The sequence below is a fragment of the Podarcis vaucheri genome (genome assembly GCF_965113315.1).
Source record: "Podarcis vaucheri genome assembly, chromosome: 2".
NCBI classification, from domain to species: Eukaryota; Metazoa; Chordata; class Lepidosauria; order Squamata; family Lacertidae; genus Podarcis; species Podarcis vaucheri.
This window is the reverse complement of record NC_138760.1, coordinates 117,478,125-117,496,862: the sequence shown is the minus strand read 5'-3', so window position 1 is coordinate 117,496,862 and position 18,738 is coordinate 117,478,125. Positions and strand designations below refer to the sequence as shown.

The 18,738-nt window shown below is 46.7% G+C and overlaps 1 protein-coding gene and 1 pseudogene across 3 annotated transcripts; one reads left to right on the top strand and one right to left on the bottom strand.

Annotated features, from left to right (window-relative positions):
• The first annotated feature begins 359 nt into the window (after positions 1 to 359).
• Positions 360 to 18,128, top strand: POU5F1 (POU class 5 homeobox 1). 2 transcript variants are annotated; one of them, XM_082210298.1, is made up of 5 exons: positions 360 to 1,013; positions 10,902 to 11,016; positions 12,387 to 12,517; positions 16,885 to 17,046; positions 17,828 to 18,128. In XM_082210298.1, exons 1-5 carry the CDS (start codon positions 375 to 377, stop codon positions 18,116 to 18,118), a joined length of 1,338 nt encoding a protein of 445 aa, XP_082066424.1. In that variant the 5' UTR covers positions 360 to 374; the 3' UTR covers positions 18,119 to 18,128. The 2 variants fall into 2 exon arrangements, with proteins under 2 accessions (XP_082066424.1, XP_082066423.1); XM_082210297.1 differs by having other exon boundaries at positions 16,882 to 17,046.
• Positions 4,521 to 4,839, bottom strand: LOC309525331 (cytochrome c, testis-specific pseudogene; annotated as a pseudogene). Its single transcript has one exon. The product of its transcript is annotated as a cytochrome c, testis-specific pseudogene (transcript).
• Positions 18,129 to 18,738: the final 610 nt, after the last annotated feature.

Here is an 18,738-nt window from a genome sequence, read left to right as displayed (position 1 = left end):
GCAGATCTTTTCAGCTTTTTTTTTTTTTTGCTTCCAGCTTTCTCTGTTTTTTCTCTCTTCACCCCTGGGCCTGACTGACCGAACTGTGAGTGCTACTAAAGTTGGCTTCCATTTAGGGGTCTCTCTGTGGTGGTGGCAACATCCTTTGAGTGGCTGCAAGAGCAGAAGAAAAGAGAGAAATCTGATTTGGGGAAGAAGACCTAGGGAGGTTTTTTGGGGCTGCGTTTCTTTGGACTGTCTGAACTTCCGCTAGCATCAGTTTATCCACACCTGGGTTCCCACCTTCGGATTAAAAGCAATAACTCTGCTTCCTGGACACTTTTGAGTTTAATAAGCACCAGCCTTTTGGAAAAAAGAAAACAACCAAGTTCGCCATGGCTGGGCACTTGGGCAGAGAGTTAGACCGCCCCTATCCTTTCCCTGTCCAAGGGCTCCACCTTGGCAACATCCCTGCTGTTCCTCACCATGAAGCTAGTGGTGGCTTCTTGCCTGAAGCCTTCAGTGGGGCAGCCCCTGGGCAGGGATTTGGGTTCAGGCCCGACTACGGGCCTCCGGGAGGGATGCTCGAGTCCCACCCTGGCGGAGGAGAAGCTCCCCGGACTTGGTACCCCTTCTCTGCTGGAGATGCCTGGAGCCACCATCCCGGGGTGATGATGGGGGCTTACGGGGTCCCTCAGCCCGGGGAAGCTGCTTGCCAAGGCCCAAAGCCTGACATCAAAGTGGAGCCTGACTTTGAGCAGCCGGGCCCCTCCTATGTGCACACCTGGGCAGGTGGCTGCCTTGTGCCGAACCCCTCGGCTTGCATTGCGCCTGGAGATAGTGGTGGAGCTGCTTCACCTGGCGAGGAGCCCCAGCGCTCCAGCAGCCCCGCTAGCCAGGATGATGATCTGGGCAGCCTGACTGGCAGCGAGGAGACCAGTCCCCCGAGTAATGGTAGCAGCAGCCCTGGTGGGCAGGCAGCCTCTGGAGAAGTCAAGGAGGATGGTGGCGGCGGCAGCGGCAGCGGAGATGAGGTAAGGATGCTGTTGTGAGTCTGGGAACCCCAGGGGGAAGACTGAGGGACATAAGAAACGGCCTTCTGCAGAGTCGAGCCCATCTAGTTCAGTATTACCTACACGGGCTGGCAGCTGCTTTCTACAAGATTTTGGATTCCCAGCCCTACAGATGGGTCGTGAGAGAGGATAAGAATTACGGAAAGGGAAATATGGAGAGTGTTCAACAAGTAAATGGTGCAATGGACGCACCTAGTTTCCACACTGCTAGCTAGGATTGTCCTGTCTTGTCAACTTAATTGGGTACCCCATAGTTATTGTATGAAACAGGAAGTGAATATCTATGTCCGTTTTCAGCATGCCGCAGGTCTTAAAGCAAAGGGTGGTCTGTCTGGGGGAGAGGAAAACCAGGACGTGGTTAAAGCCACAGAGTCTGCATTCGTATCAGTCTTAAAACGCAAAGGGATTGGTGGTAACTACCAGGAATAAACTTGGAAATGAGATTTCAGTGGCCCAGGGTTTGCGCAAGGATCTGAACTGTTATGATTCAAGTCTAAAAAACCTCTAGCCTCTGGTTGACCGTTTTCTACTTCAAGCGGTGTTGTGGTTGGGCTATACTTAATTGCATGCATGAGGCACGATGGTGACATGTTCTGCATGTAACCCCCATAGGTTAGATGATGGTGTTTCTGGGCAGGTTTGAACCCCAGGACTTTCTCTTCAGAATGTAAGCTCTGGGTTCTCCAACTACTACTTGATTTGATTACATACTAGAGCCCTGCTAGATCAGGTCCATCTAGTTAGCATCTTTTGCCAGCAGCAGCCAGACAGTCGCTCTGGAAAGCTCATAAGTGGGTCATGAATCCAGCAGCCCTCCTTGTTAGTTGCCAATAACTGGTATCCACTGGTAGGCTTCCCCTGTATGTGGAGGTTCTGCCTAGCTCTCATGGCTAATAGCTGTTTATATCCCACCTTCATCTCCAAGAGGCTGATGGTGGTGTGTGGTTCTCTCCCTTCTCATTTAATCTTCACAACAACCCTGTGAGGGATGTTAGGTTGAGAGGCAGTGACTTGAACTCTCCTTTTCCCCAGGTGTTTGCAGGCCAACGCACTAAAACTGGTAGGAGAGATTAGTCAAAATAAAAAAATTCCTTCCAGTAGCACCTTAAAGACCAACTAAGTTAGTTCTTGGTATGAGCTTTCGTGTGCATGCACACTTCTTCAGATACCTCTGAAGGTAGATTTCGTGCATGCACACGAAAGCTCATACCAAGAACTAACTTAGTTGGTCTTTAAGGTGCTACTGGAAGGAATTTTTTTATTTTGACTATGGCAGACCAACACGGCTACCTATCTGTAACTAGGAGAGATTAGAAGCATCTTGATAACAACACAGTGATTAGTGTGCCATGATTTATTCTTGACAAATCCATGCTGGCTTCTGCTAGGTTAATCACTTTTTTGATTGAGTTATTAACTTAGCAGATTGTGGCAATTGCTTGATGCAATTTATCTTGTTTTCAGCAAAACAGTTGACAAAAAGTTTTTGTTAAGCGTGAGCTGGAGTATATTACTGTTCACTAGGTTCACAAATGACTGGGAAACTGTCCTCAAAGATTGTTGAAGAACAAGAGCAAAATGGGGGGGGGAGGTTTCGTTTGGGGTGATGAGTCCTGGACCTGATATACTTTTATGTTCTTATCAGTGGCTACAGTACTTAGAAGAAGGGATAGAGGGAATCTTTATCATGGACAAAGTGATTGAGCTGAGGACAGGGTGTGTACCTGGTCTGACAGTAGTAACAAAACTATCTCTGGGTGGGACATGCAGCAGATATCTGAAGAGCAAAAACTTGTTCTCTGCTGCCCCAGAGGGCTTTTATAGGCGGGAGATTTTCCTTGAGTGTTAATGGAGCAGTTCAGCAATTACCTAGAGGAGTAATGAGCTCTCCCTCAGTGGTGGTCTCCAAGCAGAGACAGCCCTTATTGTGTTATATTCTACAGTACTTCTCAATTTCCAGTATGTAGCAGGGTGTTAAACAAGATGACTTATGAGGCCCCCTTTAGTTATAGGAACCTCCCCTCATTATGTGGCTTATAGAGATACTTACTGGTGGCCTCAGAGTTGCCGGGAAGAATTCCTTAGGATTTTATTTATTTATTCCAAGGACACGTCTGAAAACTTAGTGCCAGAGTCCACTGAAGATTTGGGATATCTAGATAGTTCGTTCTATCCCGTCATCTCTGCAAGCCTCTCCTTGTGCAAAAGTAATCAGTGTTGCTTATTTCCGCTTGTGTTTAAAATGGAAAGTTGCTGTGGCCCAGGGGCATTCATTGATCATTGATAAACTCTCCAAGCTCAAGATCTTGCCTATTGAAAACCTTACAGCCCACAGCCAGGTGGCACATATCTTCTTCTTTTGCAGGTGACTGCATGTCCATTCCTATATATTCTTTGTGGAACGCATCCTGTTTCTATAAATGAGACACTGTAGGTGGGAGGAACTGTGTTTGTTTTAGTGCAAGTGGTTTTTCTTCTCCTCATCTCGTATCTCATATTTCTGGTGTTGGGGTGGTTTTTCTAAGTCTCCAAGCTAAGGACTAAGCAGAAGTGGATTGTAGAAGTTTATAATTCTGAGCATGGTGAAAGGCAGGTGCATCCCCCCCCCCCGTCCTCCCCTCCATACCATAATTCTAGTCACCCAGCACAACTGATTGGCAGTGGGGTTAAAACTTATAAAGAGCAATGCTGGATATGTGTCCTGCAAAGGCTTTCCACTTTAAATGTCCTGTCAGATGGGATCAGGGCTCTCCCAACATGTCCCCTTAACTTATCCTCTGCATGTGTGTGCAGTGCCATTTCTGACACCCATAAGGTTTACAGTTTCTGAAGTTGCTTTTTACTTGAATCAAGGTCAAAGAATCATTTTTGAGGGTCTAGTAAAAATGGTTGCGCTCTCTCTCTCTCTCTCTCTCTGTCTGTCTGTCTGTCTCTCTTCCCCTCACATGACACCACGATCCCATATCATCTCGTGATTCGCAAAAGTAAATTTCTGTTTTGAGTTCTGAAATTGCGTTTTCTTCATAAATCGCACCATGGCTTACAATGAGCCTTTTCAGTCATTCCCCTAAGTCTTTCCCTCCTTTTATCAGTTTTGTTGAACATAACATCCAGTCCAAAGAGGAGTCCTGCAAAATTTTATGTCTAGTTTGATCATTAACTTTTGGTTGATCCCAATAAAGGTATTTGTCCTGCTTTTTGTTTTTTGACAGAGAGGGGTTGTCGTGTGTTTTTTTTTATTACACGACCAGGAAACACTAGAGTCACCCTGACTGTACTCATTCAATTCTATAAATTATAATGCAAGGACAAGTGTATACGTTAAGAATCATACGTCATCAAAGTTCTCTGGCTGAAGGATTTTTGAAGTCGTTGCAATATAATGCATGCAAAAACGGAAGGTTTAAAAAACCAATCTCATCAGAGAGTCATTTCCATTTGTAAGGTGAAATAAGGCATTAGAAGCCATTAATTAGAAGTGGCCTCCTTAAGGCATGCTATTAAATCCATCCTCTCCCCATTCTTCTTAATGCCAACAAATGTCATCTTAGTTCCTGGAATATACCGTACTTCCTGGGGTTTTCCAAATAAACCTGCAGTGTATTTTCTTCCCAGGTTATACCTTTGCTTTTGTTGGCTTCCATGCAAGAGGAACCTTCGGCTTTTGGCCAAAAAGACCATGCAGATTAGGGCCAGTTTTGTGCTTGCCTCCCTTTCCAGTTGTGTGGCACTGTGAACACTGATTTTTCTGAAGACTGATTTTCTTGCCCTTCTCAACATCTCCCATGGCACGCAAAGTAGAGGAAGGGATGCAAAGTCGTTCTGTGCCCTGTGCTATCAGGGTTCTTCCCTGTTTTGATTCCTTAGTCCTGCTGGCCACATGACCCGGAAAAACTGTCTGCAGACAAACTCTGGCTCCCTCAGCCAGTAAAGTGAGATGAGCGCCACAACCCCAGAGTCGTTGGCGACTGGACTTAACTGTCAGGGGTCCTTTACCTTTATGCATTAATTGGGGGGGGGGGTGGCACACAATTTCTCTTCCTCCCCATTCTGTGCTTTGCATCTGCTTCTACGTTCCAGAAACATTAAGAGCAAAAACCAAGCAAAAAAAGGTTCTCAATCCTGATTTTTCCCCCCAAAGGGCTCTAGGCACGTTCCATGTTGCATTTGAAATTCTCTTCATTCATTCAGCGGTGCTTTGAATTTAAAGGCAGTTTTCTCCTACCCTATTGCTTGGGAATAAACAACGTTCTACCTCGTAGAAAATGACAACAACATTTTTAAAGTAAAAATTATAAAAATGACACCTATAATCATGTGCTTGCCTCCAGACTACAGTGGTACCTCTAGTTATGAACTTCATTCATTCCGGAGGTCCGTTCTTAACCTGAAACTGTTCTTAACTAGAGGCGTGCTTTCGCTAATGGGGCCTCTTGCTGTTGCTGCGCTGCCAGCACACTATTTCTGTTCTCATCCTGGGGCAAAGTTCTCAACTCGAGGTAACTCTTCCAGGTTAGTGGAGTTTGTAACCTGAAGCATTTGTAACCTGAGGTGTTTGTAACTCTTTTTTTAAAAAAAATAATGATATTTATTAGAAGTTTAAAAATTACAGAAAAAAGAAAAAGAAAGCAACAAAAAATTTAACAAGACATACATTACAATACATAGAAAAAGAGGCGTTTGCAACTTGAGGTAGCACTGTATAAGAAACGATGCTATTGCCATGTGAGGTTACAGGCTTCCTGGGAGCCCAGTTATGTGTGGGAACTGGCAGTGGTTGCCTAGTGGTGAGAAAATGCACTCTGTATGTGCTCAGAGGTGTTTTACTGACATTACTGGGTAGGCCTATACCTAAATTTTCCTATCTCGGGAGAGGTCCTGGCTGGCTGTGCAGGATATTTGGCTTTAAATCCTGAAACAAGTATGGAATAAAGGGAAACTTGGCTTTGAGTGAGGACTTTCCTGGTAGTGGCACCCCGTTTGTGGAAAACCCACCCCAAAAAGGCCTGTCAGCACCTTCTTTGAATTGTAGCCCACTGTTTACATGTTATGTCATGCTGTGAAACTGAGTTTATCTCTCTGCTGACCATTTTTACTGCATTTTCATATCCACATAGAGAACAAGGTTGTTTGGCAGCTGTATAAATGCCTCCAATAGATGTTTCTCTCCGAACTTTTTCACACTTCTGAAATTCAGAGAAGCTTTGAACGCCAACCGGCTTTCAAAAGAGGAATAGTCTTAAGGCCAGAAATAGTGGTGGCAACCTTATGTTGAGGCAGTTCAAATAACTGTATAGGAGGCACAGTTGACTTGTTATGCTAAAATCGTCTCCTGTGATCTCCAGGAGATCTGAGGGCCTTTGCAGCTTTGGGGCTGTTGTTTGGCAAGCCTGCTCCAGAAGTGAGTTGATACCTGCACCAAATAAATATTTTAAAAATGCTAAAGGGGGCGATTGTAGAAGTGTTGCGTTTCTCGAAGTGTTGCGGAACAGGCATTCTTTATTGGGTGCAAAATATCTTATCTGCAATGCCAGCCGAACCCTGCCCAGAGGTATCTGCACTTGGGTCCAGTCCCCTTGCACAAAGATCAATGGAAGTGGGATGGGCGGGGGAACACAAAAGACCCTTTTAATCTACTTTTGCTCTTTCTGAAGGGGGAAGGACAACACCACCTTTTCTAGAAGAAGGCCAAAGTTTTCACTGATGATGTTGCCAGGGTGGGGTATGGGGGGGCACGAGAAGGGCCCCAGCTCATCTTTCAGGCTGTTTACCCTGCTGTGCTGATCAAGCTACAGCTTTTAACTGGTTTTTCACTCTTTCCCCCCTACCCTAGTTTTTTTGGGGTGTGTTTTTTGAGGGGGGAGCGCAGGGGAATGGCTCTGCTGCTACTTCTCAGGTTCCAAAATCCTGTCATGTATTTTTTTTAAAAATGAGAAAGTTGGGTGGGTGAGAAATGGTGTTCCTTGCCTCCAACCACAATTACTATTACTTCTTGTTCTTAATACACATTCATTCCAAAGTTACACTACATCTTTGTCCACTGCCATAATATCACAGAACGATCGCGCCAATCCTCAGTTCCTCATCACTGTCCTGTTGACTCGACAAATACCCTCAATAGGAACCCAACTACCGATCTGATTTACTGTTACTGCACTGGACTTTTCCTGTATCTCTCCAGCCTTTCTTGATCCGTCTTTGCGTAAAAAAAATCTGGCTTTCGCCACATTTGCCTCACACATTTAAAACGCTACGACAGCGCTTTAATAAAGAGTAATGGTTTCCCGCAAAGGATCTTGGGATCATTTGTTATGGGTGCTGAGAGTTGTGTCAGGAGACCCCCTATTCCTCCTCACAGAACTACATTTCCCAGCTTTCCCTGGAAAGAGGGACTGATTGTTAAACCACTCTGGGAATTGTAGCTCTGTGAGGGGAATTTGTGTGTGTGTGTCGCCTAACAACTCTCAGCATCCTTAACAACATCTTTACAGCTGCCATAATTCTTGGAGGGAAGGCATAGCTGTTTAAAGTGGTATCATAGCACTTCTGAATATAGTGGTCTTAGAGCAGGCGTAGGCAAACTCAGCCCTCCAGATGTTTTGAGACTACAATTCCCATCACCCATGACCACTGGTCCTGTTAGCTAGGGATGATGGGAGCTGTAGTCGCAAAACATCTGGAGGGCCGAGTTTGCCTATGCCTGTCTTAGACACTCCAGGTCTTTTGACAATGGAAGAACTCCCAACCCTTAATTGTGTGGGAGATTGGCACCAAGAAAGAGGGCTACTTCAACCAATCTGGGGTAGCCAATGTGGGGACCCTCCAGATAGACTACAGCTCCCATCATCCCTGGTTGTAATCTGGCTGGGTTGATGGGATCTGAGTCCACAACACATGGGAGTGTACCGTGTTGGCTATCCCTGGCCTAGGGACTGCAGCATGACCGTCTGTGGCAAGATGGGGAAAGTACACTGTTGAATAGCAGAAGGCTGGGAACAACACCCAGAGCAAAACTTGAGTCAAAGAATGGTGCATAGCCTGTTACGTGTCTTTGAGGTCTTGTTAATCTCCTTTGCTTCTTGTAATCTCTCTCTGGGCTGGTGAGGGGTGAAAGATAGCAGAGCAGGAACCCTGTCCACTTCCTTGCGCAGGGATTTGTGTATGCTCTTGTGAACCTCAGTCCTTATTTTGGGGTGCTTCAAGTTCAGGCTAAAAAGAGGTACCGGCAATGAGAATTCTGGCAGTGCTTGCTTTGAGACACACACACACACACACACACACACACACACACACACACAGAGAGAGAGAGAGAGATCCGATTTAAAAATCAGATGTTCCGCCTGCCCTAGAATCCTTTCTCTTTAATGCTAAAGTGGTGAGGACAAATCCAAGTAGCTGGTGATGGATAAAAGGCTCTTGGCACATGTTGTTGTTTAGTCGTGTCTGCCTCTTCGTGACCCCATGGACCAGAGCACGCCAGGCACTCCTGTCTTCCACTGCCTCCTGCAGTTTGGTCAAACTCATGCTGGTAGCTTCGACAACACTGTCCAACCATCTCGTCCTCTGTCGTCCCCTTCTCCTTGTGCCCTCCATCTTTCCCAACATCAGGGTCTTTTCCAGGGAGTCTTCTCTTCTCATGAGGTGGCCAAAGTACTGGAGCCTCAGCTTCAGGATCTGTCCTTCCAGTGAGCACCCAGGGCTGATTTCCTTAAGAATGGATAGGTTTGCTCTTCTTGCAGCCTGTAACGTCTCTTAACCTTGCTGATAATCTCACCAGCTCAGCGTACTCTTATTTTGTTTTGCCATTCTTATTTAGATGGAATATCCTCTCCCTTCCAGCCTTTTGCGATTAGAATTATGGCAGCAACTGTTACATACGGTGACAGTGCATTGCAGTTGGTAACAACAAGCAGACAAATCTTCACCAAGACCCTCAGCAGTTTTCAAGTGGTCTGTGAGGAAGAAAGTTTGGGAGCCCCTGTCTTAACGGATGTTAGATTTCCCTGAATTTTCCAGTTCTTAGATAAGCGTTGAAGCATCTCAGGTGGTTCTGTGGCTCCTAGGGCTGCTTCAAGACATTGGTTGCCTGAGGTGTTACAACAAATTTCACCTTGATGTGTGGGGAGAAACAGACTAATATCCAAAGCTGGCCAAATTATTTGCGCACCCAGCGGAGAAAATCTCTCATTCCAGTGTCTATCTGATAGTTTTACATTTTCTGATTCTTCATCTTGGAATAGAACCTAGAAGCTTAACTTACTAGTCTAATTTTTGTACTTCACCCCCCCCCCAACATTGTCCCTATTTTGTTCCATTTTTAGTTGATCGAAGTAACAGAATCACTCAAATAATGCACTTTAGAAAACAGTTTTTTTTAAAAAAAATAAAATAAAATATGAAGTTGGAAAATGGGGTTCCTCATTCTGTCCTACGCTTTTTTTCTGGGAAGGGTTGTGATCAGCTCTGATGGGCCATCAGACAGGGACACATTCAGACAAGCATTTGACTCTGGCCCAAGGCTATGGCGATCAGCTCCTTTAGTTCAAAAACAAAACATCAATGTGTTTGGATTCCCCTGGTATTTGTGAAGGATATGAGTTTATCAGAGAAGCTATTTGCTTGACTAGACTGGGAGAAAGATCTAATCGGTGTCTGAAGAAAGATAACATATGCTAAAGACTAGTCCTGCAAGTTTTAAGTGATTAGTCATCCTCTGGGGCAGCAGTATATACAAAGAAAAATTCTTCCCTGGGGGGACTTTTCCCCACATAGTCCCAGCACCTGCTCATTGGCAGACCAGTCTGGGAAGTATCCTCAGACACACACTCAGTTCAGTTGCTTGATCTGTCCCTGTGAAAAAACTGGTCTGACTGCCAAGAAACTGACTGCCATGTGGATTCCGGTATCATCACTGAGAAATAAGTTTATTCATACACGTAACTTTGTCTCAAGGCTTTTCAGGCTAATAGGGCCTGGTAGCTGATCAGTGTCATTCCCTCTGCACATGAGTAATATGTTTGTATCCAGATGCTCTTAAAAAAAACACACAAGCCAGGAATATTCCGCCATTAAGAGCTAAATTAGCTTTGGGGCTGAGAGCCTGGACTGTTTTGGTGATCACCTTCTGATAATGCAATGTACACTTCTAATTCACAAAAAGTCTCTCTCTCTCTCTCTCTCTCTCTCTCTCTCTCTCTCTCTCACACACACACACACACACACACACACACACACACACGGGGGAGAGAGAGATGCAATCAAAATTATTTGACCCCCATTGCAAATCAGGTTTATTACCAAAATTGCTGACTTTCAGCTGTTTGCAAGGGGCAAATTGAACAAAAGCAATTGAAATAGCTACCATGGATGCTTCTAGTGTTTCCCCCCCCCCCAAATTACAACTTAGGATACTGGCTTCTCCACTATATATGCAACTATATATGACCTGTCTGTTGAACGGAGTTGATGAGAAACTTCTCATGAGCTGATGGCTTAGCCCAGTGGCAGGAAAGCTGTGGCGCTTGCTGCAGCTTTTGTCGTCCCTGACCACTGGCGACGCTCGGTGGGCCTCATGAGAATTGTAGTACAATAGCACGGCCACACGTTCTCTACCCCTGGCTTAACGGGTCAGAATCTTAAGTCTTACTGGCAAACTGGGGGAATGTTGGTGGTTAACTGGTGACCAATGGTTTAGGCTTTGGGGCCTGGGGGCCTGAGTGGGAAAGACAGCTACAACCTCTAACTGTGGAGGTGAGATGGCCGTGGTGTTGATTTGATGTGCTTTCCCATAAACAAGCTGTCCCTGTTCTGTTTACCCAAGCCCACCTTTTCTCCCTCCTTTCTCCCTAGGTTCCTATTACTACCTCAGAGGATCTGGAAGAATTTGCCAAGTTGCTCAAGCACAAAAGAATCTCGCTGGGCTTTACTCAGGCAGACGTGGGACTGGCCTTGGGTCTGCTGTATGGTGGGTATTTTTCCAGTGTTAATTAATTAATTAATTAATTAATAATACCACAAAGGAGACCTTTCAGGTGTTCAGTGTGGGAATCCAGAAACAAGTCGAACACAATGAACTTACAGTATTCCCCTCCTCCAGATATGGGGGTAAGCAGGTGGAAATGCTTATTGGGCTGGACGAGGCACAAGCAAACTCGGCCCTCCAGATGTTTTGGGACTACAATTCCCATCATCCCTGACCACCGGTCCTCTTAGCTAGGGATGATGGGAGTTGTAGTCCCAAAAACATCTGGAGGGCTGAGTTTGCCAATGCCTGGGCTGGATCAACACATTTTGCTGGCTGAGGCAGAGCAGCAAGTTGCATATTTCCTCTGCCTGAAGCCAAGGTGCATATATACTAGTGGTGGATGGGTGGTTAAAGGAGGGGTTGTGCCTCTGGTGGGGGAAACATTGTGCTCCTCCTCGGGTAGTTTTTCCTCTGTTGGTCCCCCCCCCTGCATTTGTCTCTCACCTGTGGCTCCCAGAAGCTGTCAGCATGCAACAGATCAGGCATAGGCAAACTCTGGCCTCCAGATGTTTTGGGACTACAATTCCCATGATCCCCTAGCTAACAGGACCATTGGTCAGGGAGCAATGGGGATCGTAGTCCCAAAACTTCTGAAGGGCCAAGTTTGCCTATGCCTGCAACAGGTGGTTGGGTGGCTCTTTCTAAAAACTCCTGCAGCCAATCTGGTGCCAAATGTCTTGCTCTGCTTTCCTTTGGACCACATCAGTGAGACCAAGAGGGGGGTCTTGTCATCTGGGCACCCCAGGACCTCTAGACACACTTCCTAGGCTTCCCCCTACCCCTGGGGAAAGCCTGGGTGAAAAAATAAGCCTGTGGCTAGTGGTGAAAACTCATAAGAGTTATCATGGATCCCTCCTTTGGAGGCAACTGAACCAGGAATGGCTGCCTCCAATCTTGGGCTGCCTCCGATCTGAGTCTAGGCTGTGCTTATTATTATTATTATTAAATTTTATTTATACCCCACTCTCCCCAGCCAAGACCGGGCTCAGGGCAGCTAACACCGGCATAAAAGCAATTGATTGAAATACAACTTAAAAACAAGATTAAAACACAACGCTAAAATGCCGCCTCATTTCAGTAGGAACTCAAATCAAAAACATGTTTTGGGATGAAAACGTCAAGTCTTCACCAAGGCCAGCTATCCAGACTGGCCCTACGTGGGCCAGAAAAAAGCCCGGGAAGTCCCCAATTATCATGCAGAGTTATCGTTCCTGTTGCGTTGCCTGCCTACCTCTGCTTCTAGCACACTCCCTGCATTCCTGTCCCCAAATCTGGTTTTTGCCTGTCTTCTTCTTTTCTCCCTCCTGCAGGGAAGATGTTCAGCCAGACCACGATCTGCCGCTTCGAAGCCTTGCAGCTCAGCTTCAAGAACATGTGCAAACTGAAGCCCCTCCTCCAGCGCTGGCTGGAAGAGGCTGATTCCAACGAGAATTTGCAGGAGGTGAGCCTTCTGGAGAGAGGGAGTTGAGTGGCATGAACCTGGGGCCGGGGAGAAGTCATTGTCCGGGTTGCTAAATTATTATCATCAAACTATTGCTTGCCACCCTGCCTGGGGCTGCGCAGAGTTTCTTTGGCAATATTGATGGGCTTCTGTATACCTGAAGGCTGTATACCCCCATCATTCAGCCCGGACACTGAGGTCCAGCGCCAAGGGCCTTCTGGCAGTTCCCTCCCTGCGAGAAGTGAGGTTACAGGGAACCAGACAGAGGGCCTTCTCGGTAGTGGCGCCCTCCCTGTGGAACGCCCTCCCCAGATGTGAAGGAAATAAGCAGCTATCTTCTCTTTAAAAGACATCTGAAGGCAGCCCTGTTTAGGGAAGTTTTTAATATTTAATGCTGTATTGTTTTTAACACTTGATTGGAAGCCACCCAGAGTGGCTGGGGAAACTCAGCCAGATGGGCGGGGTATAAATAATAAATTATTATTATTATATTATATCCAGCTAAATCAGGGGTCAGCAAGGTTTACCTTGCCTGGGCCGGTTCATTCCAGCAGAGATCCCTCTGTGGACCGGATTGCGTGTGCATGTGAGCGTGCGCACGCCTGCAATTATCTGCATCTGCGCAGTCGTGATTTCCGGCACTGCGTAAGCGAGTCCCTGCACTGTGCTGCGCCAGTTTAGCACAGCGCACGGGGACTCACCGAGAAGGTGGCTCGGTTTGGGGGCAGCTCGTGAGCCAGTTAAACAACCTCCGTGGGCTGCTTGTAGCCCATGGGCCTTAGCTTGCCTACTCCTGAGCTAAGTCATTGCACACACAGTTCCACGAGTGCAGCAGAATTCATTTCCCTCTTATCTCCCTGCACTTCTCGAAAATTATACCAGAGAGTAGGGGGAGAAACCCTAGAGCAAATCTAAGGGGTGCAGCAGCACCAGGAGGAAGGAAAAGGAGGAATAGTTTCTATGCACTCACAGAAGTTGTTTCCCACATGCAATGATTTGGTCTGATGCAACTCGTTCATTCTAAACTATGTTGCCCCAAAGAGATTACAGTCCAAAACAGTGATAAAAATGTGTTAAATTTATAAGCTGCCCTTCAGTAATAGAAGTGCAACAAGTGAGGTTACAGGGAAGCAGGCAGAGGGCCTTTTCGGTGGTGGCACCTGCCCTGTGGAACGCCCTCCCACCAGATGTCGAAGAGAGCAACAACTACCAAATTTTTAGAAGACATCTGAAGGCAGCCCTGTTCAGGGAAGTTTTTAATATTTGATGTTTTATTGTGCTTTTAATTCTGTTGGGGGCCGCCCAGAGTGTCTGGGGAAACCCAGCCAGATAGGTGGGGTAATAATAAATGATTGTTATGGGAATATCAAGGTGGTATGCAGGATAAAAAAATAAATGCCGCAAAACTAATTACAGATGCTGCTACAGCAACAAAAATACGGGGCCAGTAACTTCTAAGTGGAGGGATAGATGGGGTTATCTAGGGGGCAGTGTGGACAAATACTGTCTTAAGGCTTCATCATTGCATTTGGGAGTGAGGCTGAAGAGAATATAACAAAGCCAACGAAGGAAAAGTGGATTTGAAGGAGGTGAAGGGGATACCATTTGCACATCTCAAGGCGGGCAGTTTAATGTTCAGGGATAAGGAGACTGGGCGAAGTTGTTTAAGGGGCCTGGATACTTTTTTTGAGGGGGTGAAGGTCATGGGCAGAGATCAGGGCCGGATGGAGGTTTGATGAGGCCCTAAGCTACTGAAGGTAATGGGGCCCTATATATATCCAGCTGTCCTTTGTCAACAACAAATTGTCGCTGTTTTTTGTATGGTAATGGGGATGCGACACTCATCTCGCTTTATTGGCCGAGGGAGCCAGCGTACAGCTTCCGGGTCATGTGGCCAGCATGACTAAGCCGCTTCTGGCGAACCAGAGCAGCGCACGGAAACTCCATTTACCTTCCCGCCGGAGTGGTGCTTATTTATCTAATTGCACTTTGACGTGCTTTTGAACTGCTAGGTTGGCAGGAGCAGGGACCGAGCAACGGGAGCTCACCCCGTCGCGGGGATATGAACCTTCTGATTGGCATGTCCTAGGCTCTGTGGTTTAACCCACAGCACCACCCGTGTCCCACTAATTTATGGACCTAATAGGTATCTAAAGCCATTTGCACAGAACAAAATATATATTTTATCAAAGTAATTGCTGAACTGAAATACAATTAAGAAAAAGTATATTAATAGTGAAATTATTTTTGGGGGGGCCCTAAGCTATAGCTTGTTTAGCTTATACGTAAATCCGGCACTGGCAGAGATACAAGAAGCAAGGATAGGCTTTGGAAAAATAAAAAATTCCTTCCAGTAGCACCTTAAAGACCAACTAAGTTAGTTCTTGGTATGAGCTTTCGTGTGCATGCACACTTCTTCATTTATTTCATTTATTTATTTACTTCATTTATTTATTTCGTGTGCATGCACACTTCTTCATTTATTTCATGAAATTTAGGCTTTGGAAAGTAAGGCAAGGAGTCCATGCTAAAGAAGGGAATCCAGTAACTGACAAGAAAAAGACTATCTGCTTATTATTATTTATTTCATGAAATTTATACGCCGCTTGATTTGAGGGTTTGGTTTTTTTTGTTTCTTTACAAAATATAAAAGCCAAAACAACAACCCAGTGTTGCGGGCAGAGTGATAGGAGAGCTAAATTATGTTGGCAGTGGAGTTAGAGGCCGAGATGCGAGTGTGCCAGGCCAGGGAGATGGAGGATGAACAGACTATTAACCAGAACTTTAGCTTATAAGAACAGAGGAAGGATGTGCGTGTGGAGTTCACAATACTGTGGGAGAAGAAGGGCAACAATTTGGCAAATGTGAGTTTGTGGTGTGTAAGGGGAGAGGAAATGAATCCAAGGCAGGTCTTGATGATGATGATGATGATGATGATAATAATAATAATTATGATTTATTATTTATACCCCACCCATCGGGCTGGGCTTCCCCAGCCACTCTGGGCGGCTTCCAACACAATATTAATGCATCAAACATTAAAAGCTTCCCTAAACGCCAAGAGGAGAAAGCTCAGAGGCGATCACTTGGGAGAAAATCATTCGAACTAGGAAATCTTAAGATTCTGTATCGTACACCCAGTGCAGAAATGCCACCATCCATCCCCAAAAGAGAAGTAGTGGCATGGGCTTTGGGGGCAGCCTCAATATTTGCAGAAGTACAATCCTTTTAAAGGAAGCAAAGAACACCTTAAGCCTGAGGAGGACGGCAACAAAGGAAACAGCCCAGTGGGGGCTGAGAACATAAGTTGCGCCCATGCTGGGTTAGGCCAGGTATGTAGTGTGTACAGTGGTACCTCGGGTTACAGACGCTTCAGGTTACAGACTCAGCTAACCCAGAAATAGTACCTCGGGTTAAGAACTTGCTTCAGGATGAGAACAGAAATCGCGCAGTGGCGATGCGGCGGGAGCAGGAGGCCCCATTAGCTAAAGAGGTGCTTCAGGTTAAGAACAGACCTCCAGAATGAATTAAGTTCTTAACCCGAGGTACTACTGTATATGAGAGGCAGAGAGAGGAAGCACTTCAGAATTTAAAGAGCGAGGAAAGCTAGGGGGGCATCTGGGGAAATGGTGGTATATGAAGTGCTTAGAACAGATTGAAGCACAGTGGACAATTCTGATATTGGAGAGGGGGGAAATAGACTAGAGTAGAACATCAAAGTAAAAGAGGGTCTAAGGTAAAGGTAGAGGGACCCCTGACCATTAGGTCCAGTCATGACCGACTCTGGGGTTGCGGCGCTCATCTCGCTTTACTGGCCGAGGGAGCCGGCATACAGCTTCTGGGTCATGTGGCCAGCATGACTAAGCCGCTTCTGGCGAACCAGAGCAGCGCACGGAAACGCCATTTACCTTCTCGCCGGAGCAGTACCTATTGAGCTACTTGCACTTTTATGTGCTTTTGAACTGCTAGGTTGGCAGGAGCTGGGACCAAGCAATGGGAGCTCACCCCGTCGCGGGGATTCGAACCGCCAACCTTCTGATCGGCAAGTCCTAGGCTCTGTGGTTTAACCCACAGCGCCACCTGCGTCCTAAAAGAGTCTCTAGGATTTGCCAAAATGGCTTTCGATCAGGGTGGCGTAGCAATGTTGGTTGGTTGGCTGGCTGGCCAGCCCACAGGGTGAATATACTTCAGAATCATTTGACCGTGGCTTACATTGGAAGGGAGTTATCGAGGCTCCCAGCGCCTCCTTCTGGCTATGCCAGTGAGCGCACGCAGGAGGAGCGTCACTGATGGGAAGGGTGGGTTGTTGTGGGTCTGGGTTGTGGGTTTGGCAGCGTCACCAAACATGGCTATCCCTTGTGCAGCAGCTGTGCTCCATGGAGTCTGCCATGATCCAAGCCCGGAAACGTAAACGTACCAGCATTGAGAACAGCGTGCGGGGCACCCTGGAGTCTTACTTCCTGCGCTGCCCCAAGCCCAACGTGGACGAGATCGAGCAGATTGCTGATAACCTCAGCCTGGAGAAGGATGTGAGTGACACCCATCTTTCTTCACCCTCCCAAGCGCCTGCTACTTCACTACTCCTGGCAAAAATTAAAATAAATCTTTCGCCATCAAAATGAGCCCAGTCCAACATGATGGGCCTAAGCTCCTTACAGTATTTGGTGGGTGGGGTATAATATTTATCTACTGATTTGTTGCCATTTATAATATATCCGTCTCTAGCCTGCCCCCATGAGTGCTCAATCATTCATTCATTCATAGCATTTATTTCCCACCTTTCAGCTGTGAAAGCCCTCAGAGCAGCTTACAAATCAATTAAAAAAACAGCAGCCACTCCTCAGGCTTACAGTGTCCAAAAAAACATAACTCAAAAGAAAAAAGGACTGGATGATAAACGAGCAAAATTCACACCCAAATCGCTGCGTTTAGCAAATGGTTTCTGCAAATCTTGGGGTTCTACCACCTGGGGCCAGATCTGAACATGCAGATTATTGTTTATTGTTAAAATAATGCCTTTTTAAAAAAATCGCTTCTGACGTTTATTATTCAACAAGCAAAACGTGCAAGCAACACAAGTCCCAGCACTCCCGACTTTAGAGTTGGGGACTGAGGCCATGGAGTGTGGGGGGTGATTCCAAGAGACTTTGTGTTCCTGTTCTGCAATGCGCAAGAGAGAAGGTCTTGCAGAACCCTCTGGGGAGACGAGAAATGGCAGGAAGGGGGTGTGGGTCAAGACGGAGGAAGTTGCCTTGGCAGTAACCTATATATGTCTTCTTCTTTTCTCCCCCTTTGCCCGCACCCTTGCAGGTTGTCCGCGTCTGGTTCTGCAACCGCCGCCAGAAGGGCAGGCGCAACTTAGGGGCTGGCTCGCGGGATGATTACGACGGGCCGGCCCTCCCGCCTCCCTTCCCTCATGGCGCGCGCCAGGCTCCGCCCCCCGGGCTCGGCCCCGCCCACCACCAACTGGGCCCACCCCACCAGGGCTACAATGGCGCTGCCTTTGCTGCCCTGTACCTGCCCCCGTTCCACGAAGGGGATGCCTTCGTTCCTCCCCCCTCTGGCTCTGGCGTCATGGGCCACCCAATGCATTCAAGCTGAAGAAACCCCCCCCCCCTTTTAAACAAGTTTCTTCCTCCTCTTAGTCGGGAAGAAGCCCCTCAGGCTACTTCCTTGCTTTCTAACTAAGGAGCCTTTAAGAAAGGGGTTGTCTAATTTTTGTCTTTTATTTTTTGCTTTTTAAATCAGGCATGCAGGACTTCTTGGCGGCATTGCAACTTTGAGGGGAAACGGGCGAGGCATCTAGTTTTTTTATTGTTACCGTGGTTTTAAATCATCACACTCCCAAGGCGAGAAAATGGTGCCCCTAGAACACGCATAGGCAACCTTCGGCCCTTGAGACTACAATTCCCATCATCCCTGACCACTGGTCCTGTTAGCTAGGGATAATGGGAGTTGTAAGCCAAAACATCTGGAGCGCCGAAGGTTGCCTATGCCTGCCCTAGAAGCATCAATGGGGACTTTTAACAAAAAGAGTTCTAGTTTGCTGGAGCCATCTTTTTAATCTCCATTGTATCACTACAATTGTAATCTGGACACAAGCTCTCTTTCTCTCTCTATCTCCCCCTCCAAGACTGAAAGAATTGACAGCAGCCTTTGCCAATCTGCTGCCGTCCAGATGTTTGGACTACCATCAGTCCCAGTCAGCACAGCTGCTCTGT